Genomic DNA, 15,250 nt, shown 5'->3' on the forward strand with positions numbered 1-15,250 from the left:
TCACAAGTTTTGATGTGCACTTTTACCAGTATTTGAAGCACTGTAAGGACAGCACCACAACAATTAGAGGTTCTGACTAGAGTTCCAAGCATTTTCATTCAAAACACAAATTTCCAGTTGCTTCTAATTTTCTAAAAAATCACCTCCAAAGCTAGCATTTCCTTAGTTTGACATCAACCAAGAAAGAAAATGATGCTTTGGGGGGCAAGCCTGGGTGGCTCAGTCAGTTAAGCGTCTGCCTTCGGCTCAGGTCATGATCCCAGGGTCATGGGATTGAACCCCATATCAGGCTTCTTGCTCAGTGGGGAGCCTGCTTCTCCTCTCCCTCTGCCTGCCCTTCCCCCTGCTTGTGCTCTCTGTCAAATAAATAAATATAATCTTAAAAATAAATAAAAATTAAAAAATTTTTTTTTAATTTGGAAAAAAGAAAATGATGCTTTGGGTAGCTAAAGAAAAAAAAGATGAATGGTTATGTTTTTGAAAACAAAAGTATGCTGGAAATCCTGGATATTTTAATCTTGCTAGCTATATCACTTTTAAGTCCTTGACCTTCATCAGAAATACCATTTTCTCTTCACTTTTGGGGTTTTCCTGGCATGGAAGAGCTAAACTCTCAGTGAAACAACAACTTTTCCCAAATAAAACTGTTTTCTTGTGCTCATGTATTATGCTCAAGGTTTCAGGACTTCCTCTCAGTAACTTTTTTTTTCCTTTATGAATTTAAGAAGGAGAAAATCTGTGAGTACAGAAAGTAAAAACAAGGGGCACCTGTCTGGCTCAGTCGATTAAGCGTCTGGCTTCAGCTCAGGTCATGATCCCGGAGTTCTGGGATTGAGCCCCACATTGGGCTACCTGTTCAGCAGAGTCGGCTTCTCCTTCTGCCCCTCACCCCACTTGTGTTCTCTCTCTCTCAAATAAATAAATAAAATCTTTTTTTAAAAAAAGTGAGTAAAGGGTGCCTGGGTGGCTCAGTTGGTTAAGCGACTGCCTTCAGCTCAGGTCATGATCCTGGAGTCCCGGGATCGAGTCCCACATCGGGCTCCCTGCTTGGCGGGGAGTCTGCTTCTCCCTCTGACCCTCCCCCTCTCATGTGCTCTCTCTCATTCTCTCTCTCTCAAATAAATAAATAAAATCTTTAAAAAAAAAAAGTGAGTAAAAACAAGAAGAAAAAAATCCTTTTTTTTTTTCTGGAAAAATTTTCCTCTACTTTTACACTTGGCAAGAATTGAGAAATAAACTCTAGTAGGAACTTAAGTACAGCCAAAAAAAATGGGCAATGTGTAGATATCATGGGAAAAACAATCTAAAAAGCTGTAGTTTCATCCTAGTTATTAGTAGGCAAGTATACTATATATGCTTCCCCATTATGCTGATGTTTATATATGAAAGATTAAACTTTACATATAGAAAAAGACTGGATTTATAAAGGCAAAGAGGAGACTTATGACATTGTGAGAGGTACAGCCAGAGGCCTACATGAACCCCCAAGTTCACTAACCCCATTAAAGCATAAAATTTCTTTCATAAATAAATGTACAATAAGGGGTGCCTGGGTGGCTCAGTCGGTTGGGTGTCTGCCTTCGGCTCAGGTCGTGATCTCAGGGTCCTGGGATTGAGCCCAGCATTGGGCTCTCTGCTCAGCAGGGAGCCTGCTTCTCCCTCTCCCTGCCTCTCTGCCTACTTGTGATCTCTCTCTAATAAAGAAATAAAATCTTTAAAAAAAATAAATGTACAATAAGCAGCCAGTAACAATGTAGCCCCATCTCTGTAGGAAAACTTGTAAATGGCAGAAACCAAGAATGTTCAATCCCCAAAAGCCAAGAGAGCTATTTTTGGTGTATATGTATATAGGTATGTGGTCATACACAGAAACATGTAGGTAAAACAGATGAAGTTTACTAGAAAGAGCACTGCATTTAGTCAGAGTTTGAGTCCCAGTGCTGCCTTCTTGGTAAATTACTGAAAGCTTTTGAACATCATCTCTATTATCACAAAGACAATTATCCTGAGCAAAACAATACCAGCTTCATAGGTTGTGTGAAGAATTTCAATATAGTTTCACTCATTCTTCAGTAAATGTATTTTGAACTCTCACAATGTACACTAAGGATGCAGAGAAGACTGAGACCCCGCCCTCACTATGTATAAGAAAGAGGTTCTCTTCCTTGGTGGGTACCCCACAATTCAAGAACTGCTTAGAGAGAACTAGAGGGCAATTCCTCAAAGACAGAGAGCCCCTCAACCATGTTCAAGAACTTGGTACACAATGGACAATAAATGATTGTTGAACAAATTGTATTTTGTTTATAATCTTCCTCTCAGTGAACATTAACATGAAAAGGAGGAGACCAATACATAATAATCACCTCACTCACCTGGGAAACAGAAACTCAGAAACATTAAGAGGGGAAAGCAAAAATGACACTTCCCATTATAATCATTACATGACAGGGCTCAGTAGTGTTCGGCTAGTCCTATAAACCGCCCCCCCCCATCTCTGAAAACCCATGCAAATGGCTCATTTTATCCTGTGGGATAGTTATGCTATAAAATAATAGACTAGAGTTTTTCATTTTTTCAGTAGGTAAAGTTAATGCCCGAAATCATTATCTGGGGATACATATCTGAATAAATACTAAATGTGTTAGCCAAAAACCTATCTTTAACTAAAAAGTAGGAACTTGTATCTCTGTTCCTAAGAACTACAAAGTCCTTCAGATATAAACTAGGGTTTGTTAACCTTGGCACTATTGCCAGTTTGGGTCAGTAATTCTTGGTTGTGGTGGGCTGTAGTATACATTATAGGATGTTTAGCAGCATTCCTGGCCTCTACCCACTAGATGCCAGTAGTACCCTCCAAATGTGACAATCAAATGTATCTCTAGACATAGACATTTGTTTGGGGGTCGGGGGTGTTTGAAATCATGGTGGTTGAGAACCACTGAGATAAACAATGGAATGAGAACGTTTTCACAAAGGCTGTAAGGCTGTTTAAGAAAGATATGGAAGATAAGATGTTATTCTTTGTACTCCACGTATGAGTCATTTTTAGATCAGACGACCTTTTAAAGTTTTATCTGGGAAAAAAAAAAAAAGACAACGATGACCAATGCACCTAAAGGTAATCTATAACCTAGAAAGAAGAAATTAATCAGTGAACCAATGGATGGTACAGAAAGTGTTAACAGCATAAAATGAGTTACAGGCAGCCCTGCTACCATCTTGTAGATACATTACTCATGCATGGTAACTGTCAGAAGTCAGACAATCTTGGAATCATCCAGCTCATTGCTACAAAGTCAGATTCTTAATTTTTCTTCCTATTCTTAGCTGAAAAAAAAAGTTTGTTTCCTGTAGCACAGGGAACAAGAATACCATTATCACAACTATTTATTGAGCATTTTGTAACTCTAAGGGATTTTACTTATATAAAATAAAACTCCTGGGCGCCTGGGTGGCTCAGTTGGTCAGGCGTCTGCCTTCGGCTCGGGTCGTGATCCCAGGGTCCTGGGATCGAGTCCCGCGTCGGGCCCCCTGCTCTGTGGGGAGCCTGCTTCTCCCTCTCCTCCCCACTTGTGCTCTCTATCTCACTATCTCTGTCTCTCTCAAATAAATAAAATCTAAAAAAAAAATAAAACTCCTGAGCCACAAAGGAAGCTGGGGATTCCTGATGTTTACTTAAGACTCATAGGCATCACCTCCCCAAAGGCCCAGGTTTTACTTGCAAATAGTTCTGTTTAGAAAAAGGTCAGGGGCGGGCGCCTGGGTGGCTCAGTCGGTTAAGCGACTGCCTCCGGCTCAGGTCATGATCCTGGAGTCCCGGGATCGAGTCCCGCATCGGGCTCCCTGCTCAGCGGGGAGTCTGCTTCTCCCTCTGACCCTCCTCCCTCTCATGGTCTCTGTCTCTCATTCTCTCTCACAAATAAATAAATAATAAAATCTTAAAAAAAAAAGAAAAAGAAAAAGAAAAAGGTCAGGGGCGCCTGGGTGGCTCAGTCGTTAAGCGTCTGCCTTCGGCTCAGGTTGTGTTCCCAGGGTCCTGGGATCAAGCCCCGCATCAGGCTCCCTGCTCGGCAGGAAGCCTGCTTCTCCCTCTCCCACTCCCCCTGCTTGTGTTCCCTCTCTCGCTGTCTCTCTCCCTGTCAAATACATAAATAAAAAATCTTTAAAAAAAAAAAGGTCAGATTTGCATTAATTTTAGATACTGGGATCTCAGCACTTAATAACATAACCCCAAACTTGTATAGAGCCTGCAGCACCTTTTACAAGATGTTACTGATTTTAATTATAAAAGAAATAAATGGTCATTGCAGAGAATCTAAAAAGACTATTTTTTTTTTTTTTTTAAGATTTTATTTATTTATATGACAGAGAGAGACAGCGAGAACAGGAACACAAGCAGGGGGAGCAGGAGAGGGAGAAGCAGGCTCCCCGCGGAGCAGGGAGCCCGATGTGGGACTCGATCCCAGGACCCTGGGATCATGACCTGAGCCGAAGGCAGACGCTTAATGACTGAGCCACCCAGGCGCCCTAAAAAGACTATTTTTAAAGAATTATTTTAATAATGATGTATATCATGTAATAATTACGTATATGAAAGCAAATGCAAAGGTAGAGACTAGCCAGTTGTTCAAGGAATGAACAAGTAATTCATAGATTAATGTCCCTAGAAACCTCAGTACTAAAGTCATAGATGGCTCTCTTTAAAATCTGCCTACCGATTCTGAGAATAAATTCTGGTTTCATAATAATTCCATAAGCCTAGTCAGATCTGTGGCACCCGTGCTGGATAAAAAGGCAAGAACTATGAATGTGTGTTTTGAATGGGTTTGGTATTTTAGAGGAAACCAATACATAAAACAGAAACTGTCTTTCCTAGAGAAAAATGGAATGCTTTTCTTAGAAGGAGAAACTAAAAAAAAAGTCACTTCTAATCTACTGTTTTGGTCTATTTTATAATGTGGATCTAAGAGATAACCAATCTTTAACAAAAACTCTTCCCATGGGCTCTAGAGCTTCTCAGACTCTCACCCCTATTCCGCTGCCTATCCCATGCCATCTCAGTTAGGTACTCAAGAGATCTTTTCAAAGTCAGATATGAAAGTGCTCATTCCAGAAGGTACCAGCTCTCCAGCTCTGAAGAGTGCAGGCTAAATGACCGGTTTAAGGAACATCTGCCCCTACTCCGGAGGAAGAGGAATAGAAAACAGTGACTATTCCAGGGGCGCCTGGGTGGCGCAGGTCGTTAAGCATCCAGCTCTTAGTTTCCACTCAGGTCATGATTTCAGAGTCATGATCTCAGGGTCGTGGGATCAAGCCCCATGTGGAGCCCTGCATGAAGCCCTCCCACTCAGTGTAGAGTCTGCTTGAGATTTTCTCCCTTTGCCCTTCCCCCTTCTCAGTCGTGTGGACTCATAACCCCCCCTCGCAAATAAAATCTTAAAAAACAAAACAAAACAGTGACTATTCCAGTGGCCAGAAAGAGCAACCAAGGAGCTCTTATACAGAAGTATGCATAGGGGGCAAATGTGATAATGATTGATTTGGAAAAAGAAAATACCCCCAGTTATGTGAGACATCAAGGCAGGATGGAAGGACAAGTATGAAATGGCTGAAATTGCACTGCAGATTTTAGTATCTGAACAAATAATCAGAGTTAGGGTAATGGCGTCTAATCTTGACACTGCTGTGGACAAGCCATTCTGCTATGAGGCTTAAATGAGGAACCTGGCTGGCTCAGTCAGTAGAGCATGTGACTCTTGATCTCCAAGTTGTGAGTTCAAGCCCCACGTTGGGAGTAGAGTTTACTTAAAAAAATAAAAATAAATTAAAAATAAAATAAAATGAGGCTTAATATTTAGAAGACAAAATTGGAGTATCCCAACATTACTATGTCTTTTCCAATATAATAAAGGTATATAAGTCAGAGAATGAGACTCAAATGTACTGACCTACGAGGAGTTTTTTTTTTTTTAAAGATTTTATTTATTTATTTGAGAGAGAGAGAATGAGAGAGAGCACATGAGACGGGGGAGGGTCAGAGGTAGAAGCAGACTCCCCGCCGAGCAGGGAGCCCGATGTGGGACTCGATCCCAGGACTCCAGGATCATGACCTGAGCCGAAGGCAGTCGCTTAACCAACTGAGCCACCCAGGCGCCCCCGAGGAGTTTTAACTATTATCTCTGTGAAACAGTTCAGCTCCTTTCCAAAGCACGGTCTGTCTTACATTTCAATTCATTAATAAGTACTAAAGGTCACGTTCCTTTGAGAAAACCTCCAGGTTGCTTAACATTCACAAAAGTGAAGTCAAAGACCCTTGATATGCTCAGAAATTTTAACAGAGTAAAATTCTAACATCCAGATGAGATTTTACCTGACTGTTAATTACAACATCAGTAGTTACTGGCAATAACAAAAATAATGAGAATTCTTCACCTTTCCCTCATCTTCTTTCCCTTTCTGGAAGGCCTCTACTTAACGTTATGAATCATCTGGTCCTTGACGTATGGTTACTTCTGGGGGGACAGATGACATTTAGCACAGGACATGTGAGGCTGTGGGAAAAGGGAAGTTCTTGGCCACAAGAACCAGCACAAAACCCTTGCCCTTGGGAAAAATGCCAAAAATCTCTGAGGTCCACTGCAAGGCAGTTAAAATTTTAACTTTAGATGATCCCTGTTGTAAGAACACAAACCACAGCACAGAATTAGACTAGGTTTTTGAAACTACATTATAAAGTTGCAAGATAACTTTTTTTTATTTTACTTTTTTTTTTTTTTTTAAGATTTTATTCGACAGAGAGAGAACACAAGCAGGAGGAGTGGCAGGCAGAGGGAGAGGGAGAAGCAGACTCCCCTCAGAGCAGGGAGCCCGATGTGGGACTTGATCCTAGGACCCCGGGATCGTGACCTGAGCTGAAGGCAGACACTTAACCGACTGAGTCACCCAGGCAGCCCTATTCACTTATTTTTTTTAAGTAGGCTCCATGCTGGGCCTCAGGACCCTGAGCTCAGATCAAGACCTGAGCTGAAATCAAGAGTGGGCCACCCAACAGACTGAGCCACCCAGGGCCCCACAAGATAACTATTTTCTGACATTCATATGAGTCTATGCTAAGTGATGGTCCCCAGGGTGAATACAAATATTTTCCCCCTTGGGATTAGTTTAACCTAACTTGGCTCTAAAATCTTTCACTATTCAAAAACGGAGAATACCATGATAATGGCTAACTTTACAGAGTGCTTACTAGGTAAGTGTTCTATGTGCACCAGCTTATTATCCTTACAATAATGCTCTAAACAACATTAACTCTAAAATAGGAATTTTCTTGGGGCGCCTGGGTGGCTCAGTCGTTAAGCGTCTGTCTTCAGCTCAGGTCATGATCCCAGGGTCCTGGGATCGAGCCCCGCATCGGGCTCCCTGCTCCGTGGAAAGCCTGCTTCTCCTTCTCCCACTCTGCCTGCTTGTGTTCCCTCTCTCGCTGTGTCTCTCTCCGTCAAATAAATAAAATCTTTAAAAAAAATAAAAATAAAAAATAAATTAGGAATTTTCTTTAGAGGTTTTGAAAATAAATATTATTTGTTACAGCAACTTTAAAGAAATTCATGAATTATTTTTAATGTGAGAGAAGCACTATACAAGTTATTAAAACCATCTTTGGTCTAAAATGAAAATATGTATAAATGCATAAGTATTTTAGAAAACTAATTATTCTAGCAATCACTACTGGGAAATCCATGCAAAATCAAAAGACCCTAAAAAGCTATTGCAGGGGCGCCTGGGTGGCTCAGTCGTTAAGCATCTGCCTTCGGCTCAGGTCATGATCCCAGGGTGCTGGGATCGAGCCCCGCGTCGGGCTCCCTGCTCCGCGGGGGAGACTGCTTCTCCCTCTCCCACTCCCCCTGCTTGTGTTCCCTGTCTCACTGTGTTTCTCTCTGTCAAATAAATAAATAAAATCTTTAAAAAAAAAGTTATTGCAGAATTCGAATATCCTTAGAATCCTAGTTGAATCTTTATTTTATGGCTTATTATGAAGAGGGAGTTCTCCTCACAACTTATGCCCAAACAGATGTAACCCAGGGAGCCCCACTTAACTTTCTGAAGGTTTTAGACCTAGAGCAGATGAGGAAATCCTTAATAATCCATGATGGTCAAGCTAATTATAATTACACAGAAAATTCAATAAAATTATCAACTTCAGGTCCACTTACAAATGTAAGTATATGCTCTGAGAAAGTAAAATTAAGACAGTAACATAATAAGAATGGAGGTCGAAAATAGCGGCAGCGGCGGCAGCTGTGTCCCACTGTCCACGCTGCTAGGTCTGTCCGGGGCACAGCCATGTCGAGTGGCGCCCATGGCAAGGAGGGCTCAGCTCGCATGTGCAAGGCCCTCATCTACTTCGCAGGTGCTTCGTAGAGCTCCCCGGCGTGGGAGTGAGCATGCTGAATGTCTTCCTCAAGTCGCATCAGAGAGCACAATCGCCCACCCTCATCTCTGCACCAGGGCCCAGCCCTTTCCCTGGGGAGATGGTACTCATACTCTATTCCATAACTCTCACGTGAATCCACTTCCAACCGGCTATGAAGATGAATAAAGAGAACCTGGACCACCACCCAGTGGGGACCACAGCACTGGTTTGGACCATGACTCTGTACACGGACCAAAAAAGTCTATGGGACCGTGGGACCGGGGCGCCTGGGTGGCTCAGTCGTTAAACGTGTGCCTTAGGCCCAGGTCATGATCCCAGGGTCCTGAGATCAAGCCCCGCATCAGGCTCCCTGCTCAGCGGGGAGCCTGCTTTTCCGTCTCCCACTCCCACTGCTTGTGTTCCCTCTCTGTCAAATAAATAAAATTTTTTTAAAAAAAGAAAAGTCTATGGGACCTTAAGCTCACCTTCCTTACTTGATCAAATGACGACCAGTATACTGATCTTCCATCCCTTTGCTTATGGCAGGAGATGGCTTAAAAAAATAACTTAGATTGGTCCATGGAAAAGAAAAAAAAAAAAATTAAGAATGAAGATGAGTACTGATATGCAGAAATTACCCTTCATACAGCCAGATTTACAATTCTGCCAGCCCATTAAGAAAGGCTTTTATAGGGGCGCCTGGGTGGCTCAGTCGTTAAGCGTCTGCCTTCGGCTCAGGTCGAGCCCCGCATCAGGCTCCCTGCTCGGCAGGAAACCTGCTTCTCCCTCTCCCACTCCCCCTGCTTGTGTTCCCTCTCTCGCTATGTATCTATCTGTCAAATAAATAAATAAAATCTTTAAAAAAAAAAAAAAAGAAAGGCTTTTATATTTACACATAAACACAAAAAATGCATTCCTGACACAAAACACTTGGCTTTTTAAAGTTTAGAGAGATAATATTCTTCATATTTGGCCCCATGAATAGTTATTTCTCTTGTACAAAAGATAAAGAAGATATCAAAAAATTAAATTTTTATTGTGACCACCTCAAAATGGAGAGCTGTCAACTCTATCTTAAGGAACACATTTTGGGGGGGGGGGCACCTGGGTGGCTCAGTCAGTTAAGCATCTGCCTTCAGCTCAGGTCATGATCCCAGGGTCCTGGGATAGAGCCCTGCATGAGGCTCCCTGCTAAGCAGGGAGCCTGCTTCTCCCTCTCCCTCTGCTGCTCCCCCTGCTCATGCGCTCTCTCACTCTGTCTGAAATAAATAAAAATCTTAAAAAAAAAAAAAGAAACATTTTTTCCCTGGAGTACTTTCATCACAATTTCTTGCAGAGACTGGATGATATGTCTCTGTTGACAATACATAGGTCTGAATAAAGATTTCCAAAATTTTTCTTCTGTGCATTTAAAAAAAATTTATTTATTTATTTGAGAGTGAGCAAGAGAGGGAGAGCACAAGCAGGGGCAGAGGGAGAGGGAGAAGCAGACTTCCCGCTGAGCAGGGAGCCAGACACCAGGCTCTATCCCAGGACCCCGAGATCATGACCGGAATTGAAGGCAGATGCTTAACTGACTGAGCCACCCAGGCACCCCTCTTCTGTGCATTTTTCAAACCATATTTTAAGAAGCATCATCAAAACCAAATATACACATATCCATTCCAAAACCAACAAAACTGGCTAGTATATGTCCATGTAGACATTTTAGTAAGTTGACGAACTGCTTCATGAAAGGTTACGTAGTATAATAGAGGGAACCTTTGCAGTGGAGGCAGAATAACCCAGATCTGAGTGGAAATCATGGTTCCATCACTTGCTAGCTATGTGACTGACCTTGGGCAACTTCCTTCTCTTAGTCTGAGTTTTTTTATTTGCAAAATGAGATAATAATTCCAATCTTGTGAGGATTAATTGTATGTGAAATGCCCAGCACAGAGCCGGACTCAAAGCAGGAGCTCAGGAAACAGTTACTGTTATTATCCTGTTGTTATTCATGTAAGCCCCTTAAAGGCAAACCACACTTTTTCTTGTAACTCAATTGTAGGCTCTGTAATTACTGAGAACTGAGAAAATAAAGGCAAGGAACATCAAAGTTACAAATAAGGATGTGGGGGGCGCCTGGGTGGCTCAGTCAGTTAAGCATCTGCCTTCAGCTCAGGTCATGATCCCAGGGTCCAGAGATGAAGCCCCGCATTGCATTGCATTGGGCTCCCTGCTCAGTGGGGAGTCTCTTTCTCCTTCTCCCTCTGATCCTCCCTCCCCCAGCTTGTGCTCTCTCTTCTCTCACTCACTCTCTCTCTCTCAAATAAATAAAATCTTTAAAAAATGAGGATTTGGTATAATATCAGTTCAACACATGCCTAGATAGGAAAGGAGACTATGAAGCAATAATGATGACCTTTAGACATATATATCAAAATGAACAATATCCTTAGCATATCAAAATAAACAATGCCCTTATTTTTATAAGCCCCTCTGAAAGGAGATGCTGCTGCCTGTGTACAATTCACGTACAGAACCACTCTTCGTTCCACAAGTATTTCCAGAATGTCCATACACTAACTGCCAGTCATTATGCTAGGCAATGTACATATGATAGTGAGCAAAAGCAGACACAGTTCTGATCCTCATGAAGATTCCAGTCATGCAATCCCACAAATAGTGTAAACTTGTGATAAGTGATATAAAGGACAGTACATGGTACTCTAAGAGCCAGTAACACAGATCTAAACTAATTGGGGAGATCAAGGAAGGCCTTCCTGAGGAAGCAAAAGCTAAGAGCTGAAGGCTGAAGAGGGAGTTAATAGTGGAGGGTGTTTCCAGACAGGCGAAAGCAGTTTGTGCAAAGAGCCGGTAGCAGGAGAAAACAGCAAGAATAAGGGACCAAAGGGCCAGGGTGTTGGGAGGAAAGATGAGTTGTGAGAATTAGCTAGGGCTGTAGACCACACAGGGCCTGAGGCATTGTAGATCATGTTCAAGAGATGTAACATTCCAAGAGAAGTGAAAAGCCACTGAAGGGTTTTATAAATGCTTATTTTAGGGGCAGAGAGGCTAAAGGGAAGATGCAATTCGATTTGCAATTTGCCTTTGCCTTCTGGAATAAGAGCAAAGGAATGCAAATAGATCACGTAGGAAACAAAAGTTCTGTCAGGATTTGACAATAGCTTGGGGAGTAGGGTGATGGTGGTAGTGGAAGAAGTAGATAAATTCAAGAGATATTCAGGAAAGTCTGATGATGTGTTGTGTACAGGGGCTGAGGGAGAGCAAACTGTCCAAGAAAACTTCTGGGTTTCTGATTCACATGACTGTAGAGAAGGATACCTATATTCAGGAGAGATGTGCTCCAGAAACATCTTTAAGGTAGTTAGTTACTTACCCTCAAAAGGACCAAAAAGCATAAATGCATTTTACTTTTGCCTGAACCTGTGTTAACCCAGTGTGATCTGCTACTTTACTTATGATACAGGGTTCCAAAAGACTTTTTGCTATTTCTGAAAATCAAATTGATCTCAAAAGTGCAAAATGTTTCCAACACTGAAGATATTTCAAAGATTCTGCCATAAGCTTTGAAATCAACTCCAAATGAGTTCTAAAACTGGTTTGAGCAATGGGGCAGCATTATGGAATGAATGTGTCATTTCCCATGATGACTACTTAGATAAGACTAACACGAATTTGCTGCTGCTTAAGGTAAACATTTTAAATAAATCTTAACAGTGAAGAGTGCTCTTATGTGATATTAAACTAAAATATGACACTTTATCAGGCATTACTATTGGAATTATGCTACTTTTGTTTCAACATTTTGAAATGCCTGTAGAAATTTTGACATTTTGTAGGAAAAGGTATGATTTTAAAAACCCCACATTCCTTGTTGATCTTAATATGTATTTTACTGTTCCCATCCTGTTCTTGTTAATGCCCATCACGTTATTCACTGTAAAAGATTTTTACTAAACACACTGGTATACGTATATATTCTATGCAGAATAAAGCACCGACTTTATCAATACTTCAATACTTAAATATTTACTTTCCTTAGTTTTAATTTTTTTAATGTGCACCCTACTGCCACTTTCATAGTGGAATACTAATGCCTTGAAGTATTAGAAACATAGAAACTCTAAATCTAACTAATCCAAGGAAAAGAACTGAACGAGTTTTGCCTCTTTAAAATCAATCTAAAACATCACACCATAGTACTGAAGTATTTCCCTAATTCTGAAACGAGAGGGGCTCCTTGGCCACCTGCTTGCACTAGGCCCTGACAAGCATTTTATTAACACTCAACTGCAATTACCAGGATGTTACCACTGCTGGTACAGAGCAGAATTCTTTTTTTTTCTCCCATGCTGATTTTATCTCAAGGCGTGAAAGGCAAGACAGTGGTCTGAGGCCAAATGTGAAAAATGTCATCTCCACAAATGAGGAGAAAAGTCAAGAGCTTTTTAAAAATTAGTTTGTAAAATCGGACTGTCTCCACCCTAGAGATTGTGCTACCAAAAGTGGTCCTTAGGAATAAGGGCTGAAGAGCTTGAAATGAGTTACCAGTATGGTTCATCTTTTTTATTTCAGGGTTTTTGTTGTTGTTGTTGTTTTAATATGAAATCAGACTATGGCTATATTTGAGCATAGCTAAGGCCGGGTATGGGCAGTGCCAAGGAAGAGACAGTGAAAAAGGCTTTAGGGTTCCCAATCTCAGCCTGCAGACTTTCCGATCTTCCCCTGAAGGAGCGGTCCGTGTCTCCCCAGAAGGAATGTGGGGGAGGGAAAGTTACAACGCCCCTGGGCTTTTCCCTTACCCAAACCCCCAGAATGACACCGCAAACCACTTCCTTCTGGGAACTGAAGGTCATAAGCTTTAAGGGACAATGGAGCTCAATGTAGGCTCCAGAAAGATGGAGACAGCGAGATGAGATGGGAGGCAGGGAAGTGGGGGTGAAGGGATGCGCCCAGTCTGAGAGAGCTGAATAGGGCGGTCCAGGCCAGGGACTTCGGGAACATGAAAGGGCCTGGATCTTCCAGAATCTGCCTAAGTAGGCCTGCCACAGCCAAATCTAGGGCATCTATGTACCCAGTGCCTATCACCACTCTCCTCGGGAGGGGGGATGGTACCCGCTAGGGCCCTCCCCCCAAAGTGGGGCTTTGCCTGTCCTTAAAAAAACCACAAACCCTCAAGTAAAGAAGCTGAACATTTATAGGGGTGGAGGGGCCAGAGGACAAGTAGGTGTTCAGCAAATATCGCGGGTTGGGGGTGGTCAGAGGGACAGGGAGGCTCCCCAGTCCGAGGAACTTTAATTACCACCGGAATGGGGGGGAGGGGGCGATGTGAGGCCCGCAAGCCTCAAGAACAGAAGAGGCCGGGAGCCGCGTCCAGCGGCGTCCCCCGGCTCGGGGGCTGACGGCCTGGGGCGCGGTCGCCAGGGGAAGGGGCACCGGGGGCCGTGGAGCGCGCCGCCTCGGTGAGCAGAGGCCGGCCTAGGCCTCGGGGGTCCGGACACACCCACCGCCGCGGCCAGGGCCCCGCTTACCTGCTCCTCCTCCGGGGTCAGCTCCGGCGCCATGTCGGGCTGGGGCGCGGTCGCGGGCTCCATCCCGCCGCCACCACCACCGCCCGCCCGGCCGACCGAACGCGCCTGGGAGCGCGGGGAGCCGGGTGCCGCCGGCCGCCGCTTCCGCGTCTCAGCAGCGCGAGGCCGGCTCGCGCATGGTGGGGCCGGCGGGGCCGGGCGGCCGCGGCGGCCGCGAACGCCGCTTCTGTCTCCTGAAGGAAAAGCTCTCACAACTGTCGCTCTCTTCGGAGCGGAAATCCTTTTTTATTTTCTTCGCTCTTTTCCCCGCACTCCCCCTCCTCTCCCGGAAAAAAACAAAACAAAACAAAACTAAAGTGCCGACGAGGAGCTAATAGTCGAGCGGGATTTAAAAAGGAAATAGGAACTCAAGAACTTTCTACGCCCGGAGCGGGGGGTCGCGGCGGAAATTTCCCGAAGGCCGCCGGCCTCCTCGGCGTCCTGCCTTCCCCCGCCGCGCTCCTGCTCCTCCAGAGCGTGAGGAGTCGTCCTCGGGGATGCGGGCCCCGGCGACCTGCGCGCGGCCTCTCAGCCCCGTTCCTCAAAAGCCGCGGCGGCGAGAGGGAGGGAAGGGGAGAGGGAGCGAGGAAGAGGCGCCCCCCTCCGGGCTCAGGGCCAGCGCTGCGGCCGCACCGCGTCCGCCCGAGCCCCCCGCGGCTCCATTGAGAAACCGAGCGCCTCATTCACAAACAGGCGGCGGAGAGGGCCGGCCGCGCGCGGACGCTGTCCGGGAGGGGGAGACAGAGAGGAGCCCGGGCGGGGGAAGCAGGGGGCGGGGGAGGGGAGACCGGAGGGACCCGCGCGGGGAGGGGCTTCGGCGTCTCCGGGCTGCGGGGACGCAGAACGAGCGAGAAAGGGGCGTGAGTTTTACGGTTCAGCTCCGTGGAGGAGGAAAAGAATACATTCGTTTGCAAACGAACTGCTGACGGGCACCTCGCCGGGGTTATTTGCTGCTACCCCCGACGTGTGAGGGGCCCACAGTCCTCGTCTAGCTCCATGTCACATGTGACTGGAAGACCCTGGAAATGTTGCCTGCGAGGTCCAGGATGTCTGGTGAGGGAACAGACCCTGCTCATCGAGGCGCGCGCGCTCTCGTTCTCTTTGCTGGCCGTATCCTGTAATCCCTCGCCAGTACAGCTGATTTTAGTACCTCACAAGAACAGCAACCGATTTCAAACCTCATTCAGGAATCATGCAACCTTTGCAAACCTTGGATTTTCACTCTGGCAATCACAGCAAAGAGCTTGGGGGTGTTACAGGATACAGT

At 44.5% G+C, this 15,250-nt stretch overlaps 1 protein-coding gene across 1 annotated transcript in view; it reads right to left on the minus strand.

Moving 5' to 3' along the window:
• The window catches only part of PTPN9 (protein tyrosine phosphatase non-receptor type 9), a 79,280-nt gene extending 64,580 nt beyond the window's left edge, over window positions 1-14,700 (minus strand). Inside the window, exon 1 of the mRNA XM_006744434.3 lies at window positions 13,945-14,700. Coding sequence (XP_006744497.1) covers window positions 13,945-14,007 — 63 coding nt within the window. The 5' untranslated portion in view covers window positions 14,008-14,700. The remainder of the gene's footprint in view (window positions 1-13,944) is intronic.
• Window positions 14,701-15,250: the final 550 nt, after the last annotated feature.

This window comes from Leptonychotes weddellii, chromosome 9, assembly GCF_054177405.1.
Source record: "Leptonychotes weddellii isolate Sample4059 chromosome 9, ASM5417740v2, whole genome shotgun sequence".
Classification (NCBI taxonomy): Eukaryota; Metazoa; Chordata; class Mammalia; order Carnivora; family Phocidae; genus Leptonychotes; species Leptonychotes weddellii.